This window comes from Antedon bifida, chromosome 2 (assembly GCF_963402885.1).
Source record: "Antedon bifida chromosome 2, ecAntBifi1.1, whole genome shotgun sequence".
Lineage (NCBI taxonomy): Eukaryota > Metazoa > Echinodermata > Crinoidea > Comatulida > Antedonidae > Antedon > Antedon bifida.
This window is the reverse complement of record NC_136227.1, coordinates 27408782-27424074: the sequence shown is the minus strand read 5'-3', so window position 1 is coordinate 27424074 and position 15293 is coordinate 27408782. Positions and strand designations below refer to the sequence as shown.

The following is a 15293-nucleotide window of genomic DNA, read 5'->3' as shown; positions in this document are numbered from 1 at the left end:
TGCATCGTTTTAAATGTCTTTCACTATAATTTCTATTGGTATGACTTTAAGTTCTCCCTTCTGAGAAAACTCCAACATGGTATATCGTTGCTTTTCTAATAATTATACTATCTCATTTACATTTTCAGTTCAACCATGGGAATTACATCAAACTATTTCGGACACAAATTTTCCTAAAACGACAGATTCTTTCGAACATAACGGAAATTATTATATAATTGTACAAAGCACAAAAGACAGTGAAGCACGACCATTGCACACTCATGTATATAAATATAGAAAATCAACCGAGCTTTTTGAACGACATCAATTGATAGATAGTCCATACGGTTTCGGCACATTTACATTAGTAGAGGTAATGTATGTCATAATATATTTACATTGTTAGTCATAGTAATGTATTATTAATAATTCGATGGAATAAGAAAGAATAAATCCTTCTCCCTGGCTGACATTTTTGTTCAGAATGATTTTCAAATTAAAAGCTAGTCCTAATAATATAAGCCTATATGTTTCTGAAGTAAAGTCTAACTTTACTTTTTCCACTACTCTACTATTTCCTCCACTATTTTCTTACTATATTCCCTCCACTATTTCCTCGCCATAGCATTTCCTTCACTATTTCTTTCATTATTTCTAAACTAATTCCTCCACAAATTCCTTCACTAATTCCTTCGCTATTTCCTCCACTAATTCCTCACTAATTTATCTACTAATTCATCGACTAGTTCCTCTACTAATTCTTCGACTAACTACAGTACTTCGAATACTTCCTTCACTAATTTCTCTACTATCTTCCACTAATTCTTCCACTACCTCCTTCACTAATTCTTCCACTATTTTCTTCACTAATTTCTCTACTAATTCCTCCATTGATTATTCCATTACCTCCTTCACTAATTCCTAAACTAACTCCTCGACTAATTCCTCAACTAACTCCTCGACTAATTACTCCACTAATTCCTCTACTAATTCCTTCCCTAATTCCTTTACTAATTCCTCGACTAATTCCTCAACTAACTCCTCGACTAACTACTCCACTAATTCATTCACTAATTCCATCTCTAATTCCTTTCGACTAATTCCTCAACTAACTCCTCGACTAAATACTCCACTAATTCCTCTACTAATTCCTTCACTAATTTCTAGACTAATTATTCCACTAATTCCTCTACTAATTCCTTCCCTAATTCCTTTACTAATTCCTCGACTAATTCCTCAACTAACCCCTCGACTAACTACTCCACTAATTCATTCATTAATTCCATCTCTAATTCCTTTCGACTAATTCCTCAACTAACTCCTCGACTAAATACTCCAATAATTCCTCTACTAATTCCTTCACTAATTTCTCTACTAATTTTGACTCTAATTCATCTACTATTTCTTCACTAATTCATCAACTAATTTTTCTACTATTTCCTCCGCGATATATTTCTACGCTATTTTCTCACGTATTCCCTCCACTAATCCTTCTATTATTTCTCTACTACAGTATTTAATCCACTTTTTCTTCAAAGAATTCCTCACATAATTTCTCTTTGAGTTTATTTTAATCTCAGATTTTCCCATGCAGTGCATGCTTTTGATATAACTATATAGAATAAGCCAGCTAAATTTCTGCATCCAATACACACGAAATTTTAAATTCTTTATTATGCTTGAATTTTCATAATTTAGTAAAGTATGAATATTTACAGGCTTACAGACAATGGTACTTGATATTGCCACCGCGTAAAGACATTGCAACCAATGGTATCAGTGGCCTAAAGGCAGCTTTCTACCGGTTAGAGGGAAATTACTTCATAAAGCATTTTGAGAAGGATACTTGTAGTAGTTATGGATGGGGTAGCTTTACCGTGAATAATGACGTGTATATCATTGAGGGCAACAGATATGGGGAGCCATGCACTTCGTCTAATTCAAACGGCAATTTGAAGATATATAAATGGATATAACGTCATTTTAAACTTAGTAGACTAGGTACCGGTGTTTGTTAGGACACAAACATAATCAAGCCCAGATTAGAAGTTTTTCCAATTGTATATTTTGTCATATTTTTTGTTTTTATTTTGTAATTTCTTCTATTTTTATTTGTTTGCCATTTGTCTCTGTATTTTAAATTTTTAATTCCGCTTCATTTTTTTTTAATTTCTTTTTTTTTTCGTTTAATTTAATTGTTTAGTTCGTTTAACAGTCGAATTAAATTGTAAATAATGACAGCTAGCTATTTTTAAATTTCACATAACATAACCTGCCTCTCCTATGTCTTTTTCTTTCTTTACATTTTTTAAAAATTCCATTAAAAAATTAATTTTAATTGTAAAAAGCGACAACTAGCCATTGCTAATTTCTTATAACATACGTTATCAATCCCATGTTTTATGTGTATTTTTAAATAGTAATAACGATTATAGTGGGGAGAATATTTTAAAGAGGATGTGGAGGAGTTATGTACTATATAGTGGGAACCTGTTGCCGTGGAACTGTATAATGCCTTATTTTACAAACCTGATGTTTTCTAAGACAGGCATGTGTTAGTTATGCATTTTGTGAGGACTATAGAGCCTGCTATACGCTTTATATTGATCTTTCTTATTTCATTGTTCTTTGTACCCAATAGTGCTCAATAATGTATTGATTATACTGTACTAATAAAAAATTGTTCGTTAACGAATGTCAATATTGGTATAGTTACATTTACAGAAAACAGATCGATACTCGAATGAGTATAACTCTAAGCTTCTAAACAACTATTTTAAGAAGCAACCATTTTGTAGTTTTCCAGCCAGGCGTATGGTTGAGAATAAAACAGTTCAAACTTTACTCATTCCGGAGTTTCCTTGGCCATCGTACATAATCCGGTTTCAGTGTAAACATAGCTTTACTCAGGATCTGGACTCTTATTACCTTGGTAAATATCTTTACACAAATATAGACAAGTACCTCAATAAATGAATTATTGGTTCGCAAAAGTTCTCGATACAATACACAGTACAATATAAATAAAAGTAAATTAATTGAGTGATTATATTCGATATTCAATTAAATTAAGATAGTAAAATATACAAAACACACAAAAACAATACCTTGATAACCCATTTAGTCGACAATTAACAATGTTAACATGTTTTTCCAATGGGGTCCAATATAGTTATTATAACTTATTTATTTATTTATTTCAGTATGTATATAAACATACAAAACAGCAGCACTTAAAGGCTGAAAACGTTTGTTCAAATATATAAAAAAAATTAAAAACACATACAATAATGCAAGTTTAAAAGAGCGTACCCTCATTCTTCAGCTAATAATAATAGTATATATAAATATATAATAATTACAATAATTTACGTATGGTGGAAATCGCATCTTTCTGTATCCAACTTAATAATTCGCGTTAACACTTCGATTCGCGCGAATAAATACAGCTATTGGAAAACAGGCTATGAATAGAGCTAAAAAGTCATGCGAGATAAATAATTGATTTATTGATTGATTAATTACATTTTTTGAACACATAAACGTCAGGCTTTCAGATTATAATTCCTACGATGACGATGGAAAGGACAATTTTCCAAGTTGTTTTATGTCAGTTTATTTTCCGTCTCACAAGTGCCGTTGTAACATGCCCCAATACAGAAACAAATGCTATCTATCATGGTCGCCAGCACTGGAGAATTCCAGATGCTATGACTACTTACAACGATACTGACTTGGCGAGTTGTTCAGTGTTTTGTCGTCAAGACTCTAACTGTAAATCGTTCGCGTTTGCTGAAAACACCTGTACGCTGTATTCGATACAGGTGGGCAAGAATACCAGGAAGCTTGTTAAAGACATACATTCAGTGCATTTCGATGGTCTACAAGTAACATCTAAAAACCAGGTAGGTTTGAGTAGGTTTAGTTATACAGTAGTGTTTATTATCTTTCTGTCTAATACTCGTTCATTAATATATAAGTTGTATCCAACTCCTGTGTTTACCATTTTAAGCCCGGTCTGATGGTTGCTTGATGATCATCACGTGAGTTTAACAGATATGCCTGGAACAAGCTAGTGCTGCTTGGATTTATTTTTTTTAAATAAAGTACTGTGACATTTCAAGCGAAATATTAAGTTACAGCACATGCGTCGGATATCCTAGATAAAAGTTCAATCCAATGTAATACAAATATAAAATTCAGCTTTGAAAAAAAAACGAAAAATGCTACAGCTTGTAAAATATAATCTTTTTAACTCATAAAAAACTTCATAAAATCGACTTAGAACTTGTTTTGTTTGCTAATATTAAACACAGTGATTATAAGCTATTTGCTTTTATTGGACGAGCAACGTTGTCTGATATATCATAGTTCATTGCTGCTTTTTTAGAGTCGTTTTGGAACATGTTCAGTGGGGAACTTGTGTGGGAATGGAGCAAGTTGCGTTAACGACTGTAGTGACAGAGGTTACAGCTGTATTTGTGCAGAGAGTTTCAGAGGAATTAACTGTGAACATAGTAAGTAGATACAAATAATGTGGATATTAATTGGCGAGCGTCGTAGATGTCTTCAAGTGAATGATATGTACCTGTGTACACATTAAATATGTCCACCGTACGAATGAGTGTTAGATAGGCAAACATAGTCATTAGTATACGAGCATATTTATTTATTTAATTCGAACTTATATATTTTTTTGATATAGAATTAACAAATAGACTGAGTATTCAAGCAACTATTCCACTTATTGAACCTAGACGTCTGACACATTTCTGGTCTAAAGATAGACTTTATATTGTTGTCGGTAATGCGTAAGTATAAATACTGTATAGGCATACAGTAACATTTTTAACGTTATATTTTTATACAATCTGAATTTTTTTTAAATAGTGTAAGTTTTCTATATTCTGTTTTATAACCAGCAACCAAATTCTTTTAATATCTGTTTGTAAAAAACACAATAAAGATAACTTGAAAAGTAAAATAGCATTAGGTCTAACATTAAAATCAACTTGTTTCGTTGAAGTAATCATACATTTTGATTTTTGTATATTATCTTATAATATTTATTAAGATATGTCTCAGAGCAAAAAGTTTCGGGTTCGAATATCGGCTGTGACGACTTTTCCTCATTCGTACAGATTTCCTCATCTGTATCTTTTCAAATTAATCAAATAATTTTCAGTATATCACCGGGCGGTTTAGAGAATTATTGGTATGTACCTGTAGTGATTATAGACCTATATAAACAATAACATCCAAAATGGCAGTCGATCAGAACATTTTTGGAGAGCGATATCTACTAATTTAGACCAAAAAAGCACTTGAATTAGCTTTAGATTGTTAACTTTGTATGATAATGGAACAACTTGACAACAAGACGTGAAATTATTGAGAAAAAACAGAATTTGTCTAGATCAGTTTCGGTTGCCTTTCATACCGCTAGCCTGTGTTATCTATGTCTAGGTATGTTGTTCTGCTGTTTACATAATTCACAGGAGGTGTGCTATAAAACAAATTAATACGATGATTTTTTTTTTATATCCGTGAAATGATATAAATAATTTCATCCGATGACAAATTTGAAAATCTTTTCACCTCATACAATTATTTGTACCATATTTCATTTATTTTAATTTGTTATGTTCAGCGTATCGTCAAAGGGTCTTTATGTGTTCAAATATAACGTACAGATGTCTACGTATGAACAGATCCAGTTCATAGAAGATGGTTTAGTTTGGCGTGTTAGAGTATTCACTACTGATGATGATGTGTATGTTTCAAAAGCAAAAAAGTATTCTACCGATCCAATACACGTGTACCACTTCAATCCAGAAACTGGTAGGCTAAACACTACTTTTGGACATAACGTACACAGATAAGATTTGTATTAATTATTACCCATTTATATTAGAATTTATTGTTTATTACCATTTCAATATCCATACTTTAGACTGACTGACTCTTAGTTATGCATAAGTAAATATAGAATCCTAATTACTATAATATGATTTAACTTTATGATTTGTTGTAATTTAATTTACTACCGATAAGTAGGACGTCTTTCTGCAAACATTTTCACCCAAAAATCCCCAGTTTACTAAGCAAACAAACTAAAAGAACGTCGAGATGATTCAAATTTGTTGGCATGGGGCATAACTATGTTATATAGTGGCGCTTTATGATCTTTTTAATACCTTACTGGATTGTGGGGCATCAGTGATACAATCTTGGCAGTAATGCAATGTACGCTTGAACATCATAAAGTTTTCGCACCCATCTGTACGCCTCAATACGCCTCAGGCCTCATATATATTATTCACAAGACAAAGCAAAAGCAAAAAAGAAAATAATTGTATTGTTAATTTTTCATTGATAAAGAACAATTTGAGGATACATTCACAATAGAATGTGGGCATTGCTCAACATCGTTTCTTCAAGATAGTAGAGGAGACTCAAGTTTGTTCGTTGCCCGATTTCAAAACCCAGACAAAACTACAAACTCGGAAATGTATTCATTTACAAGAGATGCCATTGGTGAAGAATCCAGTCAGGTAGGGGTTTTCCGTTAATGTAATTCTAAGATACTCAGAGTAGTGTCTCAATCAATATTATTTACTCTTGTATGAACACTTGATGATGATCCAAGAAAGATCATGACTTGGTTTACGTAATTACTTCAGTATTAATAACTGACTGTAAATAATTAAATATAAGGTCAAGAGTTCAGCTTTCATAGGTAAAACGTTCATTGTATACCAGACAACATATTAGTACTATACTAGACAACATGTTTACGTCACATGCTATTAAATACAAATAAACATGCAAAAGAAAACATTTTTTTGTGGAATTTTTGCGTTATTTTTTTCTTTTTTGAGTTAATTGAAACAAATGGAATAGACGACTCGCATATGTTTGAAATGGACGGAAGTAACTATCTAGTACTGGCACAGACACGCAATACAGGTGAAGATCTCAGAGACACGTTGATCTATCAGCAACGTCACGATTACGGTAAGAAACATTAAAATATCCACTGAGATCAATCGCATCCGGCCCATGTACAAATTAATTTAATGATACTATACTTGGCCAAATATAAATAATTATATAGAACTATATTATGTCATAGAATAACAAGTTTAAATTGTTTAGTAACTTGGAATGCTAAATAACAGGCTCGTGTAGTACAAATTGAAAAAGTTAGCATTTTAAAATTTGAGACCAACTAAACTAATTACCTAACGTTATGCCCTAGATTACAAAGTTTATAAAAATACTAATGATAACGTTTTCTTTATGTTGTGTGTTTTTTAGGAAAACCAGCAACAGCGTCAGTGTTTGCGATTTTTATTCAAAGCAAAGGTAAATTTTATAATAAAAACAAGTTTGTAGTTTTGAAATCGTCTGATTAATAATGTTAGTGATGTTTCTGGTGATCTAAAAATTAAATTCATCATTAAATATTATTTGATAATAATTTAATAAATAATCATTATTTGAGTTTTGAATAGTGAAAATGATCTTGTTAGGTGCACTATTAACTATCTGTTACGATCTTAAAATCTCTTCACAAAACGGGAGAAAATCATATTGTAGTGTGATGTTTAGTTTTCTTTCAAGTATTGTTTGTTGTATATGATATTGTTATTTTGAAATGATCAATCTATCAATCAATTACACACATTTATTTTGTTTGAGTCAAGTCAAACAGACTACACTAGTTAATTACATTATACTGTAAGTTCATATTTTCTTTTTCGTCTTTATTACTTTTTCCAATAAGCCTATAGTCTTTGGCAAATACCTTGTACAGGATATATACCTTTCTAATATATTCACAACTTTTTACGGCTTTAATACTAATTGAACCCATCATATTCTATGAAAAACAAAACATAACCTAGAAGCATGTTCAAAACATGTGTTTCAAAAATAGTCACTGTTAGCACATTACAAATAATTTATTTACCTATGTTTGCCAATGTTTCAGAATGCTATACTGCTACTGATGGTGTTGATTATCGAGGTATAGTAAGTACCACCACTGACGGATACACATGTCAAAAATGGACAGACCAAACGCCTCATACACACAGCTACCCACCAGAAGCAGCGCCTGGTTTCGGTTTAGGAGACCACAACTATTGCCGTAACCCTAGTAATCACACTCAGCCCTGGTGTTACACAACTTCTACAAAAAGATGGCAAAACTGTGATGTTGGAACTCCAGTGACAAGTTGTAGTAGGTTACCGTTTAATGCTTCGACCATTATATACATTTCTTTTCAAGTGGGCGGCGTTTTACTCGCACCTATTAGCCCCTATCGTATTGGTATTATTATGGTAACAGTTTTAACTAAGAAAAACTCTTGGCAAATAAGATCAGGCTTTTCAGCAGAAGCGTAAAGTTTGTTATCAATATATTTTATTTAAATGTATTCAAAATGTGTTGAACAAGTGAGATACAGTTGTTTCCAAGTAGTGGTTAGGTTAAGGTGTTCTGAAGAATAGAAAGAGTTCACGACAGGTTCATGAATAGATTTTTAATGCATTTGAATGAATATATTATTTAAATCACCAGTAGGTAGATGTCATACTGTATGAGGTTAGTAATCCTAGAGGGGTGGTTGACCAGAGGGTATCTGTTATTGGGGGGGGGGGGGGGTGATGGGGTGGTTGTCCTAGGGGTTGTAGTTGTTCTGCTGGGTAGTTATCCTAAACAAGAAGTTGTCCGAGGGGTAGTTGTTCTAGAAGGGTAGTTGTCTCGGTAGTAATATTGTTCGGATGGTAATTGTCCACCTAGGATATAGTTGTCAATCGACTTTAACCAGAGTGGCATATTGAGTTTTCTGACTGACGGCAAATGTTTTTATATACAGACCCATGGACACCCTGGTTTGACCGTGACGGTCCATCAGGTAGTGGAGATTGGGAAACCGTTTCCCACTTGTACAGCGTAAGTCGTATTATATACATAACATCAAAATCATTTTCACCATTTATTGTTGTAATGCTTAATTAGAAATCTATACCTATTCTTACTTAGTCTGGGATATACCCGAACTAATTTGACTAGATTCCTATTCGATAAAAATAAATTGTGAAAGTAAACATGTTAAATACAGTATCACATATGTTATGTATGCATAAAGTGTCCCATTAACTTTTGGCCAAAAATTGGATCGAAAAAAAAATATTTACCTGCTAAAAAATGAGATTTTTTATCTACGAAAATGATTAACTTTGTTAAAACTACAAAATGGCCTGTTCAAAATCTGATTTTATTCTTCTTCTTTAACCTATATTTTTCCTAGGAGAATCCAAGTATAATGTGTGATAATCCAACAGCTATTGAATGTCAAACTATTAACGGGTTACCTTACACTTCTACTGGAGAGATTGTTAGCTGCACTACATATGGTCTTGTTTGTAAAAATGAAGACCAAACAGTCGGCGGATGTAGTGATTATCGAGTTCGGTTTTTTTGTCCAGGTTAGTAGTTACCAACCACAATTTAAAATAAATTTAGTTCAAATGTAGGCCTACTGTAAAAATAGCCAAAATACGTCATAATTGATGGTGCAATAAGAACGCGTCCATGTTATTAGTACGGTGTAGCAACTTAGTCGTCGGTTCTTCTTAAGTTAAATTAAAGGTACGGTTTTTACTAATTTCAATGTTGTAATTAAAAAATGACATGATCTTCATTTCTCTCCTTTTATATCATGCATAGCCAAAGGTAAGTGATTTTTTGTTACTTCGATGGCATTCAGTTTTTCGTTTAGATTCTTCCGATTGCTAAAGCTAATTAATTTGTTCAAAGCGAAACTGTAAGTATGTGAAGTCGTTCACAATTTGACGGAGCTGAACTGAATCTAAGTAAGTTAACATAATAATTACAATCTCCCGTTAACCACATAACGTCCTCTCCTCAGGCACGTGTCCATCTTCTCTCAACGACTTGGACGTCTTCTCTCAACCGCTTGGTCGTCTTCTATTAATGGCTTGGCCATCTTCTCTCAACCGCTTGGCCATCTTTTCTCAGCCGCTTGGCCATCTTCTCTCAACCGCTTGGTCATCTTCTCTCAACCGCTTGGCCATCTTCTCTCAACCGCTTGGCCATCTTCTCTCAACCGCTTCGCCATCTTTTCCCAACCGCTTGGCCGTCTTCTCTCAATCGCTTGGCCGTCTTTTTTCAACCGCTTGGCCATCTTCTCTCAACCGCTTGGCCATCTTCTCTCAACCGTTTTGCCGTCTTCTTTCAACCACTTGGCCATATTCTCTAAATCTCTTGGCCGTCTCCTCAACCGCTTGGCCGTCTTCGCTATTTTTTTTCTCTTAACCACATTTCCATCTCTCAACCTCGATTGATTTACACCGTAACTCCAAATTACAATTACATTTCATTTTCCCTCCTCTTTACTGTAAGTCGTTGAAAATTTGAAATAACATATGATTTCTTTTTTCCTTTCCATCATATGGGTAGCCAAAAGTAAGTTATTTTTATTAGATTCCACACGCATGCCACAGCATCATCATCATAATCATCATTATCAACAGCACAGCAACTCAGGCTTGTATATTTTTAATACAGTATTCCAAAAACTAAAATGATCTTACGTTACAGCTTGGATACTTGTGTATAAAGCTGTCTCCGGTGTTAATAACGTTGACCTGTATGATTTGTGGAACACAGCAGGGTCAAGGAATGAAGGAAACCAAGATGCCATGAAGCTTGATGATTCCTTCAGAGACCATTACAAAAGTAGCCTAGTTGACGCCTGGGATAAGGTTTCAAAAGTAAGTTTACAAACATGCATACATTGTCCCTCGTCTGTTCTTGCTACGAGCCTACTAATTATTTCATATTTGTTTTTGAAGGTGAAAATTGCTCTATACGACAATGGAAAGTCTAAATTGTCGCTAATATTCAACGCTGTGGGTGCTACTAAAACTGAATGGTTCACCAAAGAAAGGCTGTTGAATTACCCGTGGAAAGACCTTCGTACTAAAACACCAGCAAAGTTTCTAATGGTCTACACAACGTTAGTTTTTCTTTTAATCGTACTATGTAAACTACTGCACTCACTAGAGTTATAAACAAATATACAAAACAGAAAATTGTCAACAGCAACAAATTATAACAAGGACAACAACGGGTGACAAAATTTAAATTAGATATTACGGTACGGACACCAACCCAATAAAGAATTTAGATTAGAGAAAAAGACGACAAACTTTATGAATATTCTGGAGAAAACCATGTCATCAATTATCCGATTAACAAACTGAATTTCCAAAAAAACTGATTTAAATTGGCAAATTGGGCTTTGGTTAATTATGTTTTGGTAAATTGAATTTTGGTAAAACTAGGTTTTTGCAAAGTTTGAATACCGTAGACTATTAAAAAGGCAGACTGGTTCAGCCAAAGTACAGTAAATTAATAGTATTAATTATTCTGTATACAGTAGCAATGGAGGGCGATATTGGAATATATATGATACTTTGGGTGATTGCAACAATCGCAAAGTGTGGCTGTCCATATTACCATTTCCGGGATGTAGTTTTGAACTGACAGAACCTCAACCAATATTTATGTATTCTGATCGAAAAACGTCAATAACGGGCAAAGCAGAGGGTAAGCTGATAAAAGTATCAACGACATTTAATATTACAACAAAAATAATTTTTTTTCCTCTTATTATGCTTCTTTTATTTCGTAATGTTTTAACATACAAAGATGTGATGACAAATTCGAATAGTTTTACACCATATAAAACAAACTCAAAAGTTTTAGCAATTTAAAAGCAACTTGTTACTGGTATTTAAGTTTATTTGAAATATATACAATTCGTGAGATGCAGTTAGTAATGTCATAATGTCAGATAAATGTGGCGTGTTTTGACTAACTTACAGTCTATAGTCGCTACACATCTAATAATTAATTCAACAAAACATGTATGTATGATAGTGTGTTCAAATTACAAAAAGAACTAGGCCTATAGTATTACAGTTTTACTTAAATGTTTTTATATATACATTATAGTTATTATAAACTCTTACCTCGATAACGGGGCTGAGAAAGCGCTTTCTAGTTACATTTTGAAGTCGCCTGGTGTAACAGCCTGGGATTGTCTTCACCTATGCCGTGGTTTGGATTACAAATATGCTGGTGTTAATAACAAGCACACTGAGTGTTATTGTGGCGACAGTGGTTATGATTCTGGCGGAACAGCATCTTTCGAGGAACGTTCTCAATCCGACGTACCGGTAACGCTTATGATGAACACAGGTAGGCCATGTGAATGTTTTAAAAATGTTATTGCTCAGATTTCCATTAAATTTACTTTATATCAGGGAAGAGTGAAGTTGCTTTATATTGTGTTTAAAGAAGAGATAAAGGATAAGATTACAATTAAACATCCGTGGTTTCGTCCATATTAGGAAAGCATAAGGTTAGTTAGTGGTTGGGTACAATTTGGTGAAACAACTAATATAGGTGTACAAAAGGAAGGCATGGTAGAAGAACTGAATGGATAGATAATGTAATTCAATGGAGAGGTGGTCTGACTGAAGACAAACATGTGGCTTTCGAATGTCTACGGTCCAACTAAGGACAATGATTTGTAATAACAATGACTTATAACTGGTAACAACGACTCAGTTAACTAGAAACCTAAATCCTTAATCTGATTTTATTTTGATTAATATTTGTTAGACGCTTTAATACAGCAAATTTAACGAGTTTATAAATCATTAGTGTGATTTTCAAGTATTAAACTTGAGTTGACAGAATCATGCTTTATCGTTATCATTTACTTTTAAATCCACTATGTGTTTAGGTATCTAATTTACATTTTGCCTCTTTCAGTGCAACCATGGGAATTACATCAAACGATTTCGGACACAAATTATCCAACAAAGGCGGATTCCTTCGAACATAACGGAAATTATTATATAATTGTACAAAGCGCGCAAAACAGTGAAGCACGGCCATTGCACACTCATGTATATAAATATAGAAAATCAACCGAGCTTTTTGAACCACACCAGTTGATAGATAGCTCGTACCGTTTCGACACGTTTACATTAGTAGAGGTAAATGTCACATTTCTTACATTTTAGTCACAGTAATCTAACTAACGGCTTATGAAGAAGTATAAAATACAGAAAAAATGGGTACTCCCATCATCGTTCTCCCAGAATGAATGTTTTGAATTAGAAGGTAATCGTAAAAATCATGTTGACCTTTTCTGGCAAGTGTATCATTCGTAAACAAATTCAATCATCTGAAAACAAGAATTGAGTTGTTTTAGATATAATTTTACTGGCCCATGATTTAGTACAGTATTTTGTTGAAATGTTGTTGTGTTTAAATACAGAATAAAACTATGTTAATTTACAGGTTTACAAGCAATGGTACTTGATATTTCCACCGGTAAATGATATTTCAACCAGTATCAGTGGCCTGAAGGCAGCGTTCTATCGGTTAGAGGGCAATTACTTCATAAAGCATTTTGAGAAGGACACGTGTAGTGGTTTTGGATGGGGTAGCTTTTCCGTGAATAATGACGTGTATATCATTGAGGGAAACAGATATGGGGAGCCATGTACTTCGTCTAATTCAAACGGCAATTTGAAGATATATAAATGGATATAACGTCATCTATGAATAGAGTATGTTCTAGACTAGGTTATAGGTTGACTATCTAGTGGTTGAAGAAAATGAACCACTATAAATGAATGGGCAGATATGAACTTCAATTATGTTCAACAATCATTTACATGGTAAATTGTAAATACCGACAATTGCTAATTTTACTACATAGGCCTATATTATCTCTCCCATGTAAACATTATAACAATATTAGATAGTTTACAGTATAACATTGTTGAAGAATGTTAAGAATGTAGGCAATAATTAGAAACTTTTGTAACATCAATATAATGTGCGTTAATGTAATTAAATTTTAATATATTTTGTAATTATATCAAATCGATTTTTGAGGAATTATTAATATAGACGTTTGCCTTTTTGCAAGTTTTTTTTTTGAGTTAGTATACACGTCTGCATACTTGCTTAATGACCATACAAATTGATTATACTACCAAACTTTTGAACAGAAATGAATACAAAAATATATTATACAAATAACTGGTTAAGGTAACCGTCTTCATAGAGACATATTGTAGTCATCGACATCAAGTTGGAATTTGAATTAAAAGTGTACACAATATTTTGTAGAGTGACATACCACAATCATTGCAAATAATTTAGTCACAAAATATTATTTTCTAACAAAGTTGGAACTTATGTTGTTGCGTCTAGCTTGACATTAAAACAACTTCATCAAGTAATAATGGTATCTTCCGACATCGTTGTATAGTATGTGTTGTGTAGAAATCAAGTATTTTGGTAGGATCTTCATTGCAATGACATGATCAGTTTGATCAATATTTTTGTTAAGCCACGTGTAGTTAAAGTCCTACGTATGCTATGCTAATTACATAATGATTTAAATATCAAAAGACATGCCCTATACTAGGCTATTAGTAACAATATAAATATGTTTGCATATGAGATGACATCTTCCACTTGTCTTTAGATAATAAATCATTGCATATGCCAACTATATATTGACACGGTTTAGCTGCATCGAGCTTAGTATAGTGGTAAATAAAGACAAAATGTACGCTATGAGAAATATTGTTATGTTACTTGCTTTATACTTATTTTTGTTTATTTATATTCATAACACAATCATATTCATAACCTGAATTATCCAAAAGCATAATTACATGTTCTTTTCAATCAAAGGAACAAACCGGTATATTTTAAATAAACCGGGCCTTTACATTTCATTTCATTTCATTTTATTATTTAATCGGTCTATTTCAGTGTATACATAACAAAACAACTGAAATTGGGGAGACCAAGGTCAACCTAAGTGAACTTAATCACTGTAGATGAGCCGGTTGACCCAACCCCAAAGTCAATTTAGACATAAAATAAGAAACTATAAGAAAATTAACAATATTATAATTTTCTTTGAATTCGTACAATACAAGTGAGGGTAATGATTGTTTATACCTATGCATTTTAACATGCTTTTCAATTTAGTCCAAAATATACTTGATTCTGCTACATAAAAGTAAATAACATATTACAACAAATAAAAGATACCTTATTTACTCCATTATGAATATGTCAATTTCAGTGTGTGAGTAATTCAGCTTTTTGGCAAGTAGTTTTTCAATGGCACTGGCAAACAGAACGATTTTACAAAACCGGATTTTCGATTTTC

The 15293-nt window shown here is 32.8% G+C and overlaps 1 protein-coding gene across 1 annotated transcript; it reads left to right on the top strand.

Annotated features, from left to right (window-relative positions):
- Positions 1–3554: 3554 nt before the first annotated feature.
- Positions 3555–14686, top strand: LOC144835573 (uncharacterized). Its single transcript, XM_078690654.1, has 16 exons — positions 3555–3887; positions 4373–4499; positions 4688–4793; positions 5633–5823; positions 6364–6536; positions 6864–6999; positions 7303–7350; positions 7979–8230; positions 8868–8944; positions 9303–9480; positions 10616–10788; positions 10870–11033; positions 11457–11626; positions 12035–12280; positions 12860–13086; positions 13394–14686. The coding sequence occupies exons 1-16, from the start codon at positions 3555–3557 to the stop codon at positions 13646–13648; spliced, it is 2856 nt and encodes a 951-aa protein (XP_078546780.1). The 3' UTR covers positions 13649–14686.
- The last annotated feature ends 607 nt before the right edge of the window (positions 14687–15293 follow it).